Source organism: Sorex araneus, chromosome 9, assembly GCF_027595985.1.
Source record: "Sorex araneus isolate mSorAra2 chromosome 9, mSorAra2.pri, whole genome shotgun sequence".
Taxonomy (NCBI): Eukaryota; Metazoa; Chordata; class Mammalia; order Eulipotyphla; family Soricidae; genus Sorex; species Sorex araneus.
In genome coordinates this window covers 31,069,113-31,084,053 of record NC_073310.1, presented here as the reverse complement: position 1 = coordinate 31,084,053, position 14,941 = coordinate 31,069,113, and the positions used below count along the sequence as shown (strand labels likewise).

At 41.5% G+C, this 14,941-nt stretch overlaps 1 protein-coding gene across 2 annotated transcripts in view; it reads left to right on the top strand.

The window, feature by feature from the left end:
* The first annotated feature begins 294 nt into the window (after positions 1 to 294).
* NTPCR (nucleoside-triphosphatase, cancer-related) overlaps positions 295 to 14,941 on the top strand; it is a 36,227-nt gene continuing 21,580 nt past the window's right edge. The window contains exons 1-3 of one of the 2 annotated variants that reach the window (XM_004620320.2): positions 295 to 436; positions 4,678 to 4,840; positions 5,714 to 5,810. In XM_004620320.2, the coding sequence (XP_004620377.1) occupies positions 403 to 436; positions 4,678 to 4,840; positions 5,714 to 5,810 (294 nt within the window). In that variant the 5' untranslated portion in view covers positions 295 to 402. Of the gene's footprint in view, positions 437 to 469; positions 581 to 4,677; positions 4,841 to 5,713; positions 5,811 to 14,941 lie in introns of those variants that run through there. The other variant, XM_055147384.1, reaches the window with a different exon arrangement.

The window sequence follows — 14,941 nt, the reverse complement described above, 5'->3', positions numbered from 1 at the left end:
AGCCTGCAGGAATTTCAGTTCTGAAATCCAGGGGCAGGAATCTAACGTGGGGAAAATTCTGGCTTAATCACCGACATTTTCACGTGCATCCCCCCGCCAACGTCCCACGGAAGTTCAGCACCGAGGCTTAAGTGCCGGGATCGCCGAAGGACTGAACGTTCCAGGGAAGGGTACGGGTGGGCTGAGCGGCGGCTGGACGCCCAGGGCGCATGCGCGCACCGAGACCGCGGAGGCCGGCGCGTCCCGGGACCGCGGGCGCGAGCTGACGCGCACGCGCAGTCGTGAAGGCGGAGCTTCCGGTCGCCAGAGGCGGGGTTTGGAATTCGCGGGGTGCAACCTAGGCCCGGGTTTCGCGTCCCGCTCCCGGGTCGTGACCCGCCCCCCACATCCCTGCTCAGGGTTATGGCGCGGCACGTGTTCCTGACTGGGCCCCCAGGTAATCTGGGGGTCCTCTTGGTTGGCTGAGGGGTGCGCGTGGAGGGTGCGCCGAGTGGGGGCGGCCGGCTCAGATCTGGGCTCTGACTGCTGACAAGTCCGACTTTAGGAATCTGATACGAGGAGCATAGTTTCCTTAGAAGAGGTGATGTTTTTTTTTTTCTTTTTGGCTTTTTGGGCCGCACCCGGCGATGCACAGGGGTTACTCCTGGCTCATGCACTCAGGTATTAACTCCTGGAGGTGCTCAGGGGACCATATGGGATGCTGGGATTTGAACCCGGGTCGGCCGCGTGCAAGGCAAACGCCCTACGCTGTGCTATCGATCCAGGCCAGAAGAGGTGATTTTTTTTTGGGGGGGGTCCTTACAGCGGGTGAAAGCGCGCTTGCTGTGCATGCAGCTGACCCGGATTGATACTGGGCATACATTATATACATGACAGTTGCATACATTACAGTGATGCAACATTACAAGTATTGCGAAACGGTGGTGAGAGCTACAAGCGTGCAAATCTGACCTCACCCCTCCCTGCCCCCCCCATGATTCCTTTCTAAACATCAACAAACAGTGGCTAAGAGGAACAGAGGAACGTATGTATATGTAATGTATATAATGTGCTTGCCCTGAGCACGTTCAGGTGTGGCCCCCACACAAAAGACCAAAAAATAGTTCATGATTTTATAAAGTAGAAAGAATTGATATTGAAGCCAGTCATGTTTTTTTTAAAAAGGACAAAATTGTAATGTGAATTATTTAAATTGAAGTATTAAGTAGCAGAACTTCTCGTTATAGTCCTCATCAATAGTAATAACTACCATAGATTTGAAGTTATGATGTGTACACATGGTAATTCAGAATATCTGGCACGACTGTAGTTGACAATGAAGGTTTCTAAATTATTTTGTCCTGCCAGTGGCTCCTGATCCATGCGTCTAGGGGAAGGACGTGCAGAATTTTCACTTGGAGAACTGTGAAGTTAAATAGGTCACTTTGCCTGACCACCTCTACCGACTCCAGGTTTATTAACCACCCGAATTTCTACCGTCCTGGGACAAGGCTGCAGTCTGAGAGGCCTTAGTCTCCTTCTCAGACCTGGTACCTGTGTCCGCTCACCTCATACCCTTATTTTTGGACACCCCCCTGACTCTGGTCTGTGGGCATTCTCCTGAAGTGGGGTCAAATAAGACTAAAGCCAAGCTACCTTTCAAACCAAGACTTAAGAATCTTGTCAGAGAGAAAAGTCACTAGGTAGTAACCATATTGGATAGGCTCAGGAAGCTGGCTTGGAGTTGCAGAAAGTGATTTATTCAACTCTTTTGTAACAGCGGGATATTGTTCAAGTTAGTTCTGAGATCAGATACTAAAGATGACCCTCCTGGGCCTCGGATTTTTTCATTTTGTCCTAATGATTATATTTATCCTTAAGTAGCAAAGGTTGCACTTCATATTGCAAACTTAGGGGTTTATTTTTACCAAGCCTTGAGGGAGAGTGAGGTGGGGGGTGGCGTGAGGATTTTTAATATCTGGAAGTACTCCCTAATATTGCAAAAGAATATTGTCTTCTGACAGTAAATTTGTCAGCCCTTTATTTGAAACATGGAATATAGTTTCCTCAGCAGTCTGATCCCAGGATATCTATGTGTCTTACAACAGACATGGCCTATTTTTCCGGTTATATGTCCTCCAAGTCCTGTAGGTGGGTGGGGACAGTAGCTGACCAGAATGGCACTGGTTCTTATGTTTCCTCAGTTTTATGTGCCTGAAGTTGAGAAGATTCAATCCCACAGGGGAATTCTTTTATGCCTGTTTTCAAAATGATCTACCTTCTCCGCCTACCTTCTGAAAGCTGTTATACTGTGATTTTTGATTAGTTTAATAGACAACACAGTATTGCAACTATGTAAAAGTTAATCTTTCAGTAATCTTTTATCAGGTGGTAATCTTCTTTCTTTAGACGTGATGGCTCCCTTTAGTAAAAAATGTTGCTTCATTTTTTTTTTCTGTTACTAATTCAATGCCAAACTCTTGACTACTTTAGATTTAGAAATTTAAAAAAGTCTGAATCTCTTATGAATGCAGATTATTGGATAAAATATTACTTTTTGTTCTTTCTGTGCCCCACCCATGTCTCCTTGGCACTTAGTATTTTTCCCCCCATTTCCAAATGTTTTCTGTCTGAAATTATTTTGGAGGGCTTTCTTTGGTACCTGCAGTCTGATTTTAGTTTGTGGGATTCCCTCTTCATGCCTGAAAGATCAGGGAATTTCTCTACTTGTTTTTTATTGAATCACTATAAGTTACAAAGTTACCAAGTCATTTTGCTTTTTTGGGTACTTATTCTTCTACACTCAGGAATTACTCCTGGCAGTGCTCAGGGGACCAGTTGGGATACGATGCCAGGGATTGAACCCAGGTCGGCTGCACGCACGGCAACACCCTACCTTCTATACTGTCGCTCCAAACCCAGTTATTCTTGATTGAGTTTCAGGTGTACATTGTTCCAACACCAATCTCTTCACCAGTATACACTCCCTCCACCATGTCTCCAGTTCCTTCCCACCCCCTGAACAATGAATTTCTGTCCCCGGGAGCAACCTCTCACTTGTGATAGATTGTGTTAGTGAGTAAACTCCTTAGCGCAGGATAGTGCAGAGCACTGCATCCCATACTCCTAGGACTCCCCAGTAGGATTAAGCTACAGCTATTTGCAATGGTCACTTCCTTGATGATGCAGATGCTTCCCTGCCATCATGTCTTGGGGTGGCATTCCAAAATAAAATATTGCATTCGAATCTTTATTTTAGGGTCAGTGTTGTAGAAGAATCAGAACCAAAAATAATTCTGAAGCTTTCTGATTTGCTTTGCCTGTCTGAGACATTTTGGGGTCTCTGACAGTATAAGTCACTTTTTATTGTGGACAGCACTAGGGTAGCTGCTTAATAACTGGTCATGAAAAATACAGCTGAAAACAAAATAGGACTTAAGACAAATGCCTCCTATTGCTTCACTGTTTTAGCATTTTATCTTTTCTACCATGTAGGTAAATATTTGTGTTTTCTTATATTAAGAATAATATGGGCTGGAGCCATAGCACAACCGGTAGGGTATTTGCCTTGCACACGTCCAACCCGTGTTTGATTCTCCCGCCCCTCTCGCCCCTCTCGGAGAGCCTAGCAAGCTACCAAGAGTATCTTGCCCCCACGGCAGCGCTGGCAAGCTACCCGTGGCGTATTGGATATGCCCAGAACAGTAACAAGTCTCACAATGGAGACGTTACTAGTGCCCACTCGAGCAAATCGATGATTAGTGGGATGACAGTGATACTATTAGGTAGTACCTTGTTGCTACTTGTAAGCACAAGAACTCATCAGTCAGCAAGCTAGGCTGGGGACCAAAAAGGAGGGGTTGAGGTAGAAAATAAGCTTCTGAAGATTGTAATTTAGGAAGGTGTTGGAGAAAGCCAAATTGGTTCTTAGGGACACTGGAGATTGAAGGGTTGCCAGTCTGCTAAGATTGTTCTTATAAAAAAAAAAAAGCTTTAAAATTGCCATTTCTACCCTCAAGCATGGCCAGGTATAGCCTCATTGGCCCCTTAGCAACCCTGGCAGAGAGCCTTGCAGGTTCACGCAGGCTGTGCTTACTCAGAATGGCTCTGGGACCCACAGCATGTCTGGGTGTGGCCCCCAAAAGGTAAAAGAATAAAAGTGCCATTTCTGGTGGTATTGGTGATATTTAAGACGTTATTTTGGAAGGCAAAGTTAATGGCAGACTGAAGAGATTCTCCCGTTGTTAATTGCACAGTTTTGAAAGTTGAAATTCTTGTTGAAGGCCCTCAGCCTTTGACCCAAGCATGTCTAGTTTTGCTTTCTAGGTGTAGAATTTTCTCCTTACATAAGGAGAATAATTTTAGGAGAAAATAAAGTTTGTCCTAAGAGATAACAAATTACATACTGGGAGAACTAGTTGGTTCTAGATTAAGTATGTGACAAAACTAGTGATGTTTCATAATTTAAAAATAAACTTTAAGATACCTTTCATATTTTTACTATGCCTGTTTGTGCTTGAAATGAAGTTTTGACACCTGGAGCAATCAAAAATAAAGTAAACTTAGTGTTACTAAAATCCATTGTAGCCATTTGTTCACTCATTGGGAATCAGTACGTATTGCTAAACATGTTCTGTCAAGGGAGTGGTATTTGATGACCTCTTTTTTTTAATTTTTAATTTATTGTGTTTTTTTTAGGAGTTGGAAAAACAACATTGATCCAGAAAGCCACTGAGGTTTTAATATCATCTGGTATGCCTATTGATGGATTTTATACAGAAGAAGTCAGACAGGGAGGAAGAAGAATTGGATTTGATGTTGTCACCTTATCTGGCATGAGGGGACCTTTGTCCAGAGTTGGGTACTGATATTTTGTTCCTATGATGTTTTATTCTCTCTGGAGAAGAGGTTGACCTAGTTATCTCTTCTATCTTGAAATATTCTTGGGTCTGTACAGATTTCTCAGAGAAAGAAAAATTGAGATTAAAATCATTATGTGGGAAAAAGTACAAAAATATGTTTTACCAAATACTTGTATTCACTGACTAATAAACTAAACTCACTTTGTACTTTGTAGCCCTCTCTTTTACCACTTTTCAGAGAGGTGGTATGGTAGCTACCTGGAGCTTCAGGTTTGTCCTGCCAAGATTGTTGTCCTATTGAAGGACAACAATCAGTTTTCTGTTGTAGCTGGGCAATTGTTATTTCTCTGCTTAAAAAGACTGTATTATTAATCATTAGGGAGATGCAAATCAAAACAATGAGGTACCATCTTACACCACAAAGATATCATCTCACACTCACATCGAAAAGAACTAAAACAACCAGTACTGGCATGGATTTGGGGAAAGGAGACCCTCATTCATTGCTGGTGAGGATGTAGACTGGTCCAGCCCATTTGGAATACAATACAGAGACTTCACAAAAAACCTAGGAATTGAGCTTCCATATGACAATCAATTTCACTCCTGGGCATTTCCCCCAGGAGCCCAAAACCTCTTACTTAGATGTTTGCACTCTTTTGTTCACCTAGAAGAGAGTATCATGTTGAGTGAAGTTAGATGAAGAGGGACCAATACAGAATGATCTTTCTCCTGTGGGATATAAGCAAAACTGTGTGTTTGTATTTTTAAGGGAGATTAACAATATACAGGGTAGATTGGAGTCTCAGTGGAACTGCTAAAAAACATTTGTAAAGGAATCTTTGAACCCCAAATACTATCTTTTTATACAGGTCAGAGCCTCCACCAGGAAAACGTGAATGCAGAGTTGGGCAGTATGTGGTGGATCTGACTTCCTTCGAGCAGTTGGCACTACCAGTATTAAGGAATGTAAGTGCACAGTTTCTGCTTCTGCTTCTTGAGCCCATCTATTTTTTATTTATTTTTTTAATTGAATAACTGTGAAATAGAGCATTGCAAAGCTGTTCATCATTGGGTTTCAGTCATACAATTTTCAAACATCCATCACTCTACCAGTGTACATTTCCCAGCACCAGTGTTCCCATTTTCCTCCCTCCCCCCACCCTAACACCCCCACCCCAGCCTGCCATATATTTTCATAGAGATACTGAAAGGTATCATGTATATTCCTTTAACTACTTTCAACATTCAGTTTTTGTCCAGTGATTATTTCCAACTATTGTTGTCATACTGGGCCCCCTTCTATTTTAACTACCCTCTTCCCCCCCACACACCCCCACACATGGTAATTTCTAACCAATGACCAGTGCTCCTGGCCTGTTTTCCCTGGCCTTGGATACTATTCTCATACTATATATAGTTCTCACAAATGAATGCAGTCAATCTATATCTGCCCTCTCCTTCTGACTCATTTCACTCAGCATGATAATCTCTGCGTCTATCCATTTATAGGCAAATTTTACGGCTTCATTTTTCCTCTAACAGCTGCATAGTATTCTATTGTGTAGATGTACCATAGTCTTTTTGTCCAGTCGTGTGTTCTTGGGCACTCAGGTTGTTTCCATATTTTGGCTATTGTGAACAGTGTTGCAGTGAACATAGGGGTGCAGATGGTGTTTCTGCTGTGTATTTTTGCATCACAGGAATATACTCCCAGAAGTAGTATTGCTGGATCATATGGAAGCTCACTTTCTAGTTTTTTTGAGGATGTCTGTATGTTCAAAAATAAAATGCGGTGTTCTCTCCACGTGCATTTGGTGGCCATAAGCCTCTTCCCTGCCCCAGCCTGCAGCAGCTGCCAACAGAAGCATGAAGGAGGAAACAGGGCCACCAAGCTAGTTGGTGATCAGTTGCCGTTTATTCCGATCTCTGTCCTGCTGTTTTTTTCCTTTCTCCTTGCGCGCATGTTCCAATCTCACTGAGTGCCCCATTCTAGTCTCATACTGTCCCTCATTCCCGGCTCCTCTTTTCCCCATGCTAGTCTCCCTGAGAGCAGTCTTGCAGCCTTAATCAAGAGCCCAACTTCCAAGGTTGGGGGTAGCAGGTACACCCAGGGCATAGCACAATCTACATATGAAAGCCCTTCCTTCCTAAGAAGGAAGCTCTTCTAAGACAAAGATCTCATCCTGCTAGGAGATCTGCTCAAGGGCAGGAATTTCATCTAAGGGCATCCTTCTCCTTTCCTTAGTCCATAACCAGTTGAACAGTCACCTTAAATTTATTTTTTAATAATCTTCCTAGTCATTTTGTATGGACACAGTATATTAAGCTCTTATATATGGTGGCTTTCCTGGGAACATCTCGCTATAAATCCAAGACTACAATCCTCAGACCGGATTAATCCTTCCTAACTCTAGCAGGGCCCTTGACCAGTCATTTCTCTTTGGGTCATGACAGAATTTGTCCATGACCAGGCTCTTGTTATGAGTTTTATGGCACTTGGCCTGTCCTGTTTTGATGCCAGTGTAGCTTACTGCTTGCCTTACGTCCATCCAGTCCTTTTGACGGGACCCTGCTTTTGGGGTGCTAGTTACTAAAGGTCAACTGAGGCTTAAGTCAGGTAAATACGACAGATGCTCATCGTGGCACCTATTGTTGCAGAGGGGATCCCTTTGCGTTAGCTGCTGCCTCCTGCCCCACAGCAGCTCCAAGCTGATCTGTGCTTAACACTTTGTAAGAATTGCTGAACTGAGGAACAGAGTGGCCTTTGATCTTAGAGGACAGTTTTAAATTGTCCAATTTTGAGTCTTAAAGTGAGTTTTAAGGCTATGCGCAAAAATTGTTAGAGTACTATACATATGGGCTGGAGCTATAGCACAGCGGTTGGGCTTACGCCTTTCATGCTGCCAACCCTTGTTCGATTCCTCCGCCCCTCTCGGAGAGCCCGGCAAGCTACTGAGAGTATGGAACCCGCACGGCAGAGCCTGGCAAGCTACCCGTGCGTATTGGATATGCCAAAAACAGTAACAATAAGTCTCTCAATGAGAGACATTACTGGTGCCCGCTCGAACAAATCGATGAGCAACGGGATGACAGTGACAGTGACTATACATACATTCCTTGTCACTATATAAATTAACACATACAGATTTCATATATTAGATGAACTTGATGACCAAATATTGAGATTCCTTTTAAAGATAATTTTTTTAAAGTCATCTTTTTATTTTAACCCTCTTTTAACAGCGCTGCACTACAGCACTGTCCTCCTGTTTTCATCGATTTTGCTCGAGCGGGGGCCGCCAGTAACATCTCCATTGTGAGACTTGTTGTTACTGTTTTTGGCATATCAAATACACCACCAGTAGCTTGCCAGCCTCTGCCGTGTGGGTGGGATACTCTCGGCAGCTTGCCGGGCTCTCTGAGTGGGACGGAAGAATCGAACCCTTGTCGGCCATGTGCAGGGCAAATGCCCTACCCGCTGTGCTGTCGCTTCAGTCCCTTTTAACAGCATATCAAATAAAAATTTAGTAAGGGAAAATATAATTGAATTAATGGCAAACAACTAATATTATATCAACATAGATCTGCTCATTTTTAAAGATTTTATTGAGTTATTACCTCACGCACCTTACACTTTCTCCACATTAACTCACATATCATACAAGTTAGCCACTTAAATTGTTCCACTTAATTTGTTCAGTATATTGACAAGACTGTGAAAACCATTGTCACAGTCTAATTTGAGAACATTGGTTTCCCCCGAAGAAAACCTATAATGGGCTGGAGAAGTAGTATAGGAGTGAGCCTTGCGTGCAGCTCCTCTGATTCCATCCCAGCGCTTCCTGTGGTGGAATGACTCCGTGAAGTGAGCCCTCACCATTGCCCTCCCTGCGGCCTCCTTCCTGGACAATCAAAAGAAACAAACCCGTGCCTGTTAGTCATTCTCCATTATTGCTGGGCGGCTGCTACCCTACTTTCTGCCTGTAGAATGGACTCTCCTGGACATTTCCTAAAAAGGAAATCATACACTACATGGCCTTTTGTTACCAGATTACTTCACTCGGCATGTTTACAAGGTTTTTCTATATTATAGCGTATATAAGTATTTCATTTTTATGTCTGAATTATATTCCAGCATACGGATGTGCCCATTTTAGTTATCTTTTAGTTTATGTACATTTGGATAAGTTTCTGGTTTTTCGGCTCTTATGAGTAATGCTGCTTTGGATATTTGTGTACTACTTTGGGGAGTAGATATCTGTTTATTATTGTGCTAGAATTGAATCCATGTAAGGCATGCACTCTCGCCACTAAGACACATCCCTGGCTCCTATGCTTCTGCTTTTAATTCTCTTGGTTATATATCAAGGAATGAAAATGCAGCTTTTAAAACATTTTGATGAATTACAGGACTGATTTGCAAACCAACTGCGCCATTCCCCATTGCTTTTAGAAATGGATGTAGATTTTTATTTCTCTACATCCTTGTCAAGTTAGTGTCTATCAGTCTTTTAATTTTATTTTTGGTTTGGGGGACATATCTGTCAATGCTCAAGGCTTACTCCCTCCCGTGTGCTCCAGGGATCACTTTGGTGGCGCTTTGGGGGAATTACAGAGTGCTGGGGATTGAACCCAGGTTAACCACGTACAAGGATAACCTTATCCACTGTACTATCTCACCAGTCCCCTGTCTGTTTTTTAATTTTATATATTATAATTGGTGTGAGGCAGTATTTAATTGAGGTTTTGATTTGTATTTCCCTAATATTGAATAGTATTGAACATTTTTTCTTGTACTTAATGGCTGTTTTTATGTCTTCTTTGGAGTTTTTTTTTTTAATTTATCAATTTATTTTATTGAATCACCATGTGGAAAGTTACAAAGTTCTCAGACTTATGTCTCAGTCATACAATGCTCAAACACCTGTCCTTTCACCAGTGCCCATATTCCACCACCAAAAAAAAAAAAAGACAGTATACCTCCCACCCCACACCCCCCCACCCCACACCTCCACCTGCATAACTGATAAATTTCACTTTCTTTTCTCTTTACCTTGATTACATTCCATATTTCAACACAGAACTTACTATTGTTGTCAGAGTTTCACAACAGAACTCACTATTCTTGTTGGAGTTTATCCCCCAAAAATACAGCCCTATTGACAAGGAAACATTTGATAATTAGTTTTCCACTGACGAGAATGAAGAGATATAAAGTCTGCGGCTGCGCGGTTTAGGATTTCTGTATTTTAGTAATTAAGTCCAGGGAGATTTAAGTCGGAAATTGCATCATTTCCCTTCCTGGGGCAGCATGGAGCAAAAGCTTAGTTCACAGTCTGGAGACATGGCTGCAAGCACTTGCTGGGACCAGACGTCATATAGCTGGTTCTGGATCCTGGTCATTCAGCAGCAAAGCGGCTGTGCAAAGGCATGGCCACCCGGGTCGAATCTCGGCGGAGCTCGAGCCGGTGCCGGCCCCTGCTTGAGACTCTTCTTTGGAGTTTTTATTTCCTCTGACATTTTAAAATTTGTTCTACTCATTTTTATTACTTAATTATAAGATTTCTTTATAAGGTTTGGGTGCCAATTTATTACCGTAACTATTTTTGTTTTGTTTTTGTTCTGGTGCCACACCCAGCAGAGCTCAGCGCTTGTCCTCGGCTCTGCACTCAAGATTCACTTCTGGTTGGAACGGGCCGTGTGGGGTGCCAGAGATCCAACCTGCATCAGCTGATGTAAGGCTAGCACTCTGCCTGGACGTTTCCTAAATATTTCTTTCCCACTTTTTTTGTTTTAAGTATCTTAATGTTTCTGAGCATTAAGTACTGCTGTATTGTTGCTCTACCCTCCCCAGTTTGTTACCATATAAACATGATTTTTCATGACTTTGTTCTGTAGTTGTCTTCCCTTTCTTGATGCATCTTTTGAAGTACAAGTGTTTTTAGTGTTGGATAGATCAGTTTATTTTTATTTGTGCTTTTGGTGTTTTTGTTTTTGGTTGTGGTTTAGTATTTCGGCAAGGCTTTGATCAGTGCAGTGTTTTTGTTTTTGTCTTGTTTTGGTGCCATGTCTGGTGGTGTTAGGGCTTACTCCTGTCTCTGTGTTCAGGGATCATTCCTGGTGGGCTGTGGGGGGGGGCGGGCATACGTGGTGCTGGGGATCAAAGTCGGACAAATGCAGGGGAAGCGCCCTACCGACTGTACTGTTACTCCGATTTTAGATTGGCACCATTTTATGAACATTGCCTCTGTTTTCTTGTTCTTGTAGGTATGTTTATGTAGTAGCATTTTTATGTGTGTCATCTGCTTTGAATTAATTTTTGTATATAAAATGAGGTATACAACCAGATTCATTATTTTGCTTGTAATCTATTATGTCATCGTTTTGATAATAAGATGGTTCTTTCTCTACATAGTTGTCTTGACACTCTTAGAAATTAATTGAACATAAAACATAAGGATTAATTTTTTATTCTGAATTTTAGTCCATGTTACTTTTAATATCACTTGTGGCAGAGATGCCACCTCACCCTGCGCCAGGCTGACTTCATTAGGGAATCTTGGATGGGGGCAGGTGAGTCCTTCCACCTGCCCCAACAGAACCCGGGCAGTCACAAACTCCAGAACCCAATTACTCTTGGTGGTGCTCAGGGGACCATATGGGATGCTGGGAATCGAACCCAGGTCAGCCGCATGCAAGGCAAACACCCTACCCGCTGTGCTATCACTCCAGCCTGGTATGCAGATTTTGTGACTGAAACCTCCAGGCTCACATGGAGTCAGGAATGGGCCCCGTACCCCCTGTGCTTTTGGCTGCCTGGCAGTCATGCCCACAAACAGCCTCTGGACACCTCATAAGCTCATTAACAGCCATGATCCAGAGATTCACAAATAAATCTTGGAAGAGAGCAACACGCAGCAGAGATGCCTCTGGACCTTAAAAGCATCGGCCATGTGCAAGGCAAATAACCTCCCTGCTGTATTATTGCTCTGGCCCCTCATGGGAAGCTTTTTTAATTTCAAATTCAGTTTCTTATTATTGGCTGCTTCCTATAAACTACTTCCTATAAAAGTAGTTAATTATAAACTACTACTGCTATTGCTCCTTTGTTGCTTGTTAATTGTTGCAGTTTGTGCTTCGTAATTTGTCCACTTAAGTCATCTAATTTATTGGCATATGCTATATAAGCTTATGTTATCCATATATTCTATAAATGTTTCTATTTTATAGTGTTTATAGTATTATCCATTTTTCATGTTTTATTTTAGTTAAGGCTTTTATTTCAATCAGTATAGTAAAAGATTTGATCAACTTAGTTGACCTTTTTTTAAACTTAGTTGATCTTTTAAAATAATCAGTTTTTCAATTTTCATTATTGATTAGATACTACTTTCATTTTTGCTTTTGCTATCAGATATTTGTGAAATCCTGCATATATACACTTATGGACCAAATAGATATGTTTTCATTCTCTCAGAGTCTCAGTCTAATAGAATATGTAATCATTAAACAAATACATAATTGTCATAAATGTGGTAAAGGAAAAAAGAAAGGATGTCATCCAGAGAGAGAAAAGCAACCAACTTTATATCAGGTAACTGGAGAAAGTTCTGAAGAAGTGATGGAGGTACATTCGGGTGCGGGGGAAGAGCTTATTCCTGGCTCAGGGATTATTCCTGGCTGTGCTTGAAAGACCAAGTATAGTTCTAGGGACTGAACCCAGGTTATCTGAGTGCAAGACAAGCACTTAAACTCTTAGTTTCCAGCCTTGGGGAGTAGTTTCCAGCCTTCAGGAGTTTCATCAAGATGTGAACAGATGGGAAGGCACAGTGTCTTCAGCGTCACAAAATGGGAGGAGGCAGTAGGCTTCTTGGGAAAGTAAAATAGGTGACAAGAATATGTTGATGCTTAGGCTCCAGAATCCTCCAGGAGCAGGTGAAGAAGAGGAAAGGTTAATAAGAAGGTATGCTGCATAAACCTTCTGGAAGTTTCTATTGTCCCATAGCAAAATCCAGTTTCTTTCACATGGCCTGGCGGCCTTATGCTGTGTGGCCTGCTGACATCTAGCTCATCTCGTCAGTTTTCAGCCAGGCTAATGCAGACATACTCTCTGTACATGTGAAGGCCATGCTAGCCTGACATCGTTATAATTGGTATGTTCCTGTTGCCTTTGCCTCTGCTCTTTTTTCTTTTACATGAAGGGCTCAGCTAAAAAGTATGCCGTGGAGGAATTTGGCAGTCATTCAAGGTTACTGGAAATTTTAGCTGTAGCATGCCGGGAGCCATTCCTACGTTCAGGGCACTGGTGGTACTTGCATTTTATTTTGGTAGAAATAAGTGCCCACCTTCTCCTTTGCTTCTTTCCTTTGTCTGGGCCTCCCTTTTCTTTCCTTTATTATTCATTTTTGGAGCTTTCCCTCATTCTCTGTGCTGGCTAGTTTTGTAGCTGTTATAGTGCATCAAATATTCGAAGCATATGATATTTTATTTTCTTTTTCCATCAAATATATATCTCTCTAAATGTTTAAAAGTCAAGTGACATCCTTTGGATGAAACTCCAGGTGAAAACCCTACCTTTGAGAACTGGATCAATGAAAAGAATTGATTTTTACATTTGTTCAGAGCAGACTAAATCCTGGGGGAGCTGTGTGCACATGCATTCTTTATGTGTGTCTGCAAGATTATATATAAGAAAGCATATGCTGGCCAGAATGAATGCCCGAGCTTCTTTTCTTTTAATTAAAAAAGAAGAAGCAGAAGAAGAAAAACAGATTGACCTCAATTTTTATCTATGGTCCATACATTCTCATACCTAAAATGCTGTGGTGTTTGCTTACTGTAAACTAACTTAGAGTTTTGATAAATGACCTCTAAATGTCTGACACTGAGGGAATAATTGGTTAAAATCAAAGGTGAAAATCCATGTCACCATATGAAATATTATATATTGATTAAAATATTTAAAACTGATTATTTTATCTAGCATCTAACTAATAGTACAGCGGTAGGGTGTTTGCCTTGCACGAAGCCGATCTGGGGTTGATTTCTTTGCCCCTCTTGGAGAGCCTGGCAAGCTACCGAGAGTACCTTGCTCGCACACCAGAGCCTGGCAAGCTACCCATGGCGTATTCAAAATGCCAAAAACAGTAACAACAATTCTCAAGATGGAGATGTTACTGGTGCCCACTCGAGCAAATTGATGAGCAATGGGATGACAGTGACAGTGACAGTTTACAATTGTTTCCTAGGGCAAGATTTTAAAGTGGGCTTACTAGGCGAAGGGGAGTACATTCTCGGGAGTACATTGCTGTGTACTGCTGAGGTGCGCCTGTGAGACACGGGTCACTTGCACTCTCTGCCATTGTGTTAACGAACATAAGCACCAGCTATTCTTTTGCTAACACTAAGCACAGTGCTGATTTTCAGTCCTAAATAAACTGCCTTTCATTTTTTACCTTACTGGAGAGGTTGTGTTTTCTGCTTGTTTACTTTTTTTCAAATCTACATTGCCTATTCATTTTTTTCTAATATTTTTTCCATTTCATTTTTAGCATATAAAGATGAAATTTAATAAGATAAATGAACCTTACATAAATCACACATATACATGCATATTTATATGTGTATGTAAACTCTTTTTCCAAGTTTGCCACTTTGGTGAACACTTTTCCTTTTTGAAAAAAGAATACTGAGGAAGTATAACCTCAGTCACTTTGTGTCACTTTGATGAACACTTTTCCTTTAAGAAAAATACTGAGGAAGTATAACCTCTTCTTAAACCATAAAAAAAATTCATTTTTACCTGTATGCTTCTTCATTTAAAAAACTATATTTAATCCATTTGAACCATTTGAATTATTTTAATTGTAATGTACAGTGAGTCTCTCAATTATTTTCTTATAAATAATTAGCACTGCCAGAGCCCAGCTCTCCGCAACCCCCACCATTAGCTGTGTATGTATAGAATAGTTTGCCAAAACCACTTATTGATAGCTCAGTTTTATTACTTTATTATCCCTCATTAGATTTTATAAATGTACATATGAATGTATACTTTAGGATTATTCTCTTTTATTTGATCTGATTTTTGCATTGCT